At 33.4% G+C, this 6,523-nt stretch overlaps 1 protein-coding gene and 1 non-coding gene across 2 annotated transcripts; one reads left to right on the top strand and one right to left on the bottom strand.

The window, feature by feature from the left end:
• Positions 1-1,524: 1,524 nt before the first annotated feature.
• On the top strand, positions 1,525-1,899 carry LOC128655623 (histone H2B type 1-J-like). Its single transcript, XM_053709212.1, has one exon. The coding sequence runs from the start codon at positions 1,525-1,527 to the stop codon at positions 1,897-1,899; it is 375 nt and encodes a 124-aa protein (XP_053565187.1).
• A 4,009-nt stretch (positions 1,900-5,908) lies between these two features.
• Positions 5,909-6,022, bottom strand: LOC128658536 (U5 spliceosomal RNA). The gene has a single exon (XR_008402217.1). It is a non-coding gene; the product is annotated as a U5 spliceosomal RNA (small nuclear RNA).
• Between the last annotated feature and the right edge of the window lie 501 nt (positions 6,023-6,523).

Here is a 6,523-nt window from a genome sequence, read left to right as displayed (position 1 = left end):
AGGATGACGCCGTGGACCGGACACACCGTTGGAGAAAGTAATTTATCAGGTAAACATAAATTCTGTTTTTAATCTATCCTGCAGCCCACTGGGAGTGTTATTTCTTCTGCAGGCTGTGTTTACTTAGGCTTGTCAATAGCTGAGACTCCAGTATCAAAACTTTCAGTATAGGTTGGGATAGCACAAGCTAAATCATCTATTTCAAAGGCCGAAATAGGGGTAAAGGAGCTACTTGTAAACAATTTACTACACTCCAGCAGGTAAAATGGATAATTGGGAACAATTTAAATGAAAGAAATTGTTTGGGTGTACTGTCCCTTTAAGTGTAACATGAGAAGAGAGAGGCTTATGGTGCGTGAGGTCATCAGTCAGGGCTTATTATCTGCAGGTTAGTGCTGTATACACAGTAGCTGTCATGTCACTGGATTTAGTACACAGGATGATGTGAGGGGCACAACCTGCACACACTGACTTTATGTCTAGGGGGTCACAGCAGGGAGTAAATGCAAGAAAACCAGCTTGTTCACAGGTGATCAGTCCTTATATCCCCAAACACAAAGTGTCACCATCCTATTCTATAAGCTATTTTATCAATTCAGACAGAAAATAATAATACAAATTACAAAACATCTTCCGGAGCCTGCGCATTCCCTTCACATAACCCTGTGTACTGCACAGCTACAGAGGGGGCCTATAGTCTTATAGACTATTTATATAATAAGGGTTTATACCTTTAAGCAGTAAGTTGCTTCTCTGATCCCAGGGAAATGTCAATATAAAGCCAGAAAAATGCATACATTTGCCCTTGTGCCTGTATTGATCTGAGATAGAGAAAGGCGCCCTTGTCCTGCAAAATACATTTTACATTGGAAAGATAAAAGGGTTAAGGAGCACTTTGTGTGTTTTTTGTACACTCAGCTACTTTATTTAGCTTGTACTAAAGCTAGAATGTTGAAATAAATCAATTCATTTTGAATCTACATATAATTTGCAAACACTGTATACAATAATGTTGCAATATAAAATGATGCAATCTCAAACTTTATCCGTCACTTTGCCGCACAATGTTTAACCCTTTAAGGACACAGCTTTCAGTTTGCTCAATTGTTTTATGACGGAAAAATTCCGTCATATGTCCTTAAGAGGTTAAAGAATATTATAATACAGCTTCTGAAATAAATATTTGAACAAAAACAATGTCCAGTAGGTGGCGCTGCAGGATAGGAAATAGAAGAACAGTACAAGATGTTCCTGAAATGTTGTTTTAGGCTTTCAGTGATTTGATTGACAGATCTGTTCATTTCTAAAACCTTTATAGTAAAGTACTGATCTATAGTTATACTTCATTTATAAACTCCAGATATTACAAAAGGATTTCTACAAATGTAGAGAAATTAATCCTTGGATTAAAAGTGGAGCTCTGGGCTAAGACTTAATTACCGGGGTATCTTGACAATAAATAGAGCTCTTGGCGGAGCTGTCAGTTATTAGTTCTCTGTGTTGTGAAGAGCTCATTTCCTAGCAATGCCTGAACCAGCTAAGCCAGCGCCCAAGAAGGGCTCCAAGAAAGCGGTGACGAAGACTCAGAAGAAGGACGGCAAGAAGCGGAAGAGAAGCAGGAAGGAAAGCTACGCCATCTACGTGTACAAGGTGCTGAAGCAAGTGCACCCGGACACCGGCATCTCCTCCAAGGCCATGGGCATCATGAACTCCTTTGTCAACGACATTTTTGAGCGCATCGCAGGGGAAGCCTCCCGCCTGGCTCACTACAACAAGCGCTCCACCATCACTTCCCGGGAGATCCAAACTGCTGTCCGCCTGCTGCTGCCGGGAGAGCTGGCTAAGCACGCCGTGTCTGAGGGCACCAAGGCCGTCACCAAGTACACCAGCGCCAAGTAACTCCCTGCACTGTGTCATATACACCCAGCGGCTCTTTTCAGAGCCCCCCACACATCCACTATCAGAGCTAAAACTTATACTGTAAGCAAAAATCACTCTTCATGTATTAGATATAAAACAACGATCATATAGGTGGTTATCATATTCAAACGTTTGTAATTTTAGTGTTTAATTGATTTCTTGGATAAGATCCGTTTATGAATAGAAGGCAACTTGTATTATAGTTAACTATAAATTAAAAATGGATAAAGGCGCTGTGTATGGCGCGTTCTATAAAATAAGTCTGGCTAACGTATTTGGCTACAAATCGGCATTCATTGATTCAAATTAAAGTTTTTTTATTCTGTGTGTGTGTGTATATATATATATATATATTTATTTATATATATATATCGTCATATAACAGCCTTCTCCTCAAAATGTAAAAAACAGTAAATACCATATTTGTTAGTTTGTAGAAAAGACTAAATTATACTAACATTTCAGAAGTTTTTTTTAAAAGGGAAAAAACCCCAGATACAGTTAATTTTTTATTGTTTGAAAACAATGTATTTTTAAATAATTTCGCAACATGTTAAATAATACAATTTGCACATCAAGTGAAAGAATCCGATTTGAAAATTGCATTCCGATTTGAAAAATATTGATATAAAACTAAAAGTGAACATAAAAATATCCAGTAGGTGGCGATGCAGGATAAGAAATGGAATTACAGTACAAAAAATACTTTTTAATTTCATGGGATAATTTCCAATAACTAACTTTTAATGTTGGAAATAGCAGGTGTTTTTTTTTTATTTTAACAAATTTAATGTTGTGTAAGTTATAAAGTACTCATCCATAGTAAATATATATATATATAGGCACATATACAAATATACATAACTGCACATAGAACTGTCAGTATTTATAAGAACATAAATTAATGATTGGGGATTATGAAATAGAGAGGAATAAAATTAAGGTCGGTTAATAAGATTTGTTAGTAGAGAGAACCTACACAAATAAAATAAATGACAATCACGAGCCCCCGGACTTTTCCCGCAAAACTTACAAAGCCTCCTGTTGCCAAAAACCAAGTAACAGAGTTTAACAAACTCCAGTCCCAAACCACGTTCCTTCCTTTCTATATAGTGACAATTGTCTCCTATTGAGATTATTTAAAAACTATATACGCAATTAATACACCATAGGCAAATCTTTGTAGCCAATTTAGTTAATATTTGATAACTATAATAATTATGCAGCTTTTGTTTTATAGGTGTTGCATATTTATACAATTACTTAACTGTTTTGCTTTTATTCTAGCAGGGCACATTAACACAGCTAAAACTTGTGTATGAAATATAATGAACAGTATTCATTAGTTTATTGGTGTAATACAATTCAAACTGAAGTATTTAGAAATAAAATTACCGTGAGTTACTGGGGACACTGTTTCTGAGTCTTTAAGATTATATATAGGGAGAAATGTAAAATAATTTACATTGAAGATAAAAAATAAAGCAAATGCAGGAGCCCGGGCTTTTTTTTTTTAACCACTAACGGCTCCTGTAACCAATGACAAGAGGACACGTCACACAACAAATGAAGCTCTAACAAGCAAGTAGTTCTCTTTCAGGTTCGCTCCATCACAAAGTACCACCTATATGTTTTTATATAGAGCTTTATAATGGTTATATAGACACAAAGGAATTAAGAATTACCCACATATTCACTATCAGAGCTTGTGCTTCCATATGTACATTATTTACAATAAATGGCCATTTTAGTTTACATGAAAACAAAGTTAAACAATTACACTTATTTAGGTGTTTACAAAAATCTTTAATCTTTTTTTTTTTTTTTTTTTTTTTTTTTTTAGAAACGGATTACTGTCATTTTTTATAGAGTTTATAGCCATTGCATTTTGTTACACTTTATACGTTAATTAAACGCCATAGGCTGGAAATACATTAAATAGGAGAGAGGATACACATCTGCATTCACCACTATTTAAATACTATTTATAACACGGAGATTGGCACAATTATATCTGTCACATTGTAACCATGTATTTGAAACAAGTATAGCAGTTTGTTAGTTCAGAAAATGATTTCATTATGCTAAAATGTCACAACTTTTTTTGATAAGGGGGGGTGGTGGAACATTTGGCTTTAGAAGGGTGATAGGAGGTTATTTATAATTATATAATTTATGTTTAATTCCTAATGCTGGTGCCCACTTGTGTTTGCAGACAAACTGTATGTTTAGCACCAAGAGATACAATCACTTATACTTTATATCCCTCATTTCACCTAGAAAAACACAGCTGTGACCGAAGCTATAACTTTCCTTTACAAGTGCATGTGCTGTAAACATAAATCTATCTCCATGTATTTTATATAAAACAAATGCTCACATACGTAATGTTATGATTTCATCTCTAGTAGTTTTAGTGTCTAATTGTTTTTCTTGGATAAGATCTGATAGAGTTTACGTTTATGAATATAAATTTACTTCTAGACTGCAAACAATACAGTTTAGGTATCTATACAATAAGAACAGATAAAGGGGCTAGAGGAGACGATAGCAAGAAGATAATGTGAGTTTCTGTGCATTGTGTTATGGGATGGCGCCTTCTATAACATAATTCTGGGTCACATACAGTAATGAGTTTCCTATCTGCTGTCATTGATACCAAATAAACTGTTTATGTTATTCTATGGGTGTTTATATTGTTCTTTTAAATGGTCACATTACGGCTTTTCCTTCCAAATGTAAAAACTATAATAAGTAGCATATTTGTTTGGAGAAAAGACTAAAGTATATTGAAATTTATCGGGGGTTTTTAAATGGAAAAAAAAAAAAGCCAGATAGAGTTGACTTATGATTATTAGAAAACAATGTATTTTTAAATAATTGATCAACATGAAATAAAACAATTTGCACATAAAGTGAGAGAATCGCTTATACATCTGACCCATCTCTTCTCTGCACTTTGATTAGAAAAATAGCAATGTAAAACCAAAAGTGTACAGGAAAATATTTGAACATAACAATATCCAGTAGGTGGCGCTGCAGGATAAGAAATGGAATTACAGTACAAACACAAATATTTTAGTTTCCTGAAATAATTTCTAATAACTAACTTTCAATGTTAGAATTGACAGAGCTTTTTATTTAACAAATTTAATTCTATGTAAGTTATAAACTACTGATCCATAGTAACTTTTTTTCCTGTTTAAATATAAATAATGCATGGATACAAATTTATATAACTGCATATACAACTGTCAGTATTTATAAGGACACATTTTAATATGGTTAGGGATTATGATATAGTAATAAATAAAAATAAGGTTTGTTAATAAAACTAGTTAGTAGAGAGAATCTACAAAGTAAAATAAAATAAATGATGACGACAATCACGAGCCCAGACTTCCCCCCAAAACTTACAAAGGCTCCTGTTGCCAATCACAAAATAACAGGGTTTAATCAATGAACAGACCCAAAAGCTCCAGACCTAAATCTTGTTCTCTTCCTTTCCATATAGTGACAGATGTTTCCTTTTGAGATTTATTAAAAACTAAACGATGCACTAAATAATTTTGAAACAAACTTTGATACATTGTTCTTTTGTGGTATTTATGCTTTGTTCTGTAATCTATGTGCTCATCTTTAAAATGGGAATTTAACTTTTATGACTTCTGTAAATATTGTAATCATCATTATTATTCATGAATTACTCGATATTTAATTCTATTGTAAAGAAGATTTCTAAAGAGAAGGTTAAAACTATTTTAAAGAATCTTTGAAAGAATCTCTGGAGCCCGCGCTTTTTCCATCACACAATAACGTCTGCAGTGACAGACTCTTAAAGGGGCAAATAAAGCAAAATCCTAAACATTGAGCAATATTTTTTAAATTTTCTACTAGTCTATATTATTCAGATACTTGAAGAGCACGCACACAAAAGGAAAATATTTATTTTGCAGTACTCATTTATCTATTATTAACTCATGTTAGTAGCTCTATAATGTAGAGCCTCAAAAACTTATTGAAAGCTCATAGCTGTTCCTCTCCACGGAAATCTTTAGTAAAAGGCGAAAGATTTATTCAATCTGAAGAGAAACCAGAGTATGCTTGTTCACCATCTAAATATAAGTGGAGTTTAGAGTAACTCCTATAAAGCCTAAAGTGAAAAAATAAATGTACATTTCTTAGTATGAAATATGTACACTTAGGTTATATTGACAAATAATCAAGTAGTTACATTTATTTAGGTTGTTTTGAAAAGAGAATTAATAAAACACAAGCACATTATAAAACTCTTTTGCAATGCACCATGGGTATGCAAATGAGAACATTGTCAGGTTACTCATGCACAAAGTTCATTTTATTTCTTTGTTGTTGTTTTTTTTTTGGAGGGGGGGTATTTTTGTTTTTGTGCATTTCAACAAAACCCAGACTTGTGTTGGTATTTTCATGGGCCTTTAATGCTGAGAGTTATTCTTAAACTAGAAAGAACAAAAATGATTAGGATAAATAAGGTATCAAAATTACACATCCCTGAGAAATTCATACATACTAAATTATAAAATGTCAAATATGTTTCAGGGTGACCAACTGCAAGAGACTCTAC

The sequence above is a fragment of the Bombina bombina genome, chromosome 4 (assembly GCF_027579735.1).
Source record: "Bombina bombina isolate aBomBom1 chromosome 4, aBomBom1.pri, whole genome shotgun sequence".
In the NCBI taxonomy this organism is placed as follows: domain Eukaryota; kingdom Metazoa; phylum Chordata; class Amphibia; order Anura; family Bombinatoridae; genus Bombina; species Bombina bombina.
The sequence above is the reverse complement of the archived record's forward strand: the minus strand, read 5'-3'. Positions and strand labels throughout refer to the sequence as shown.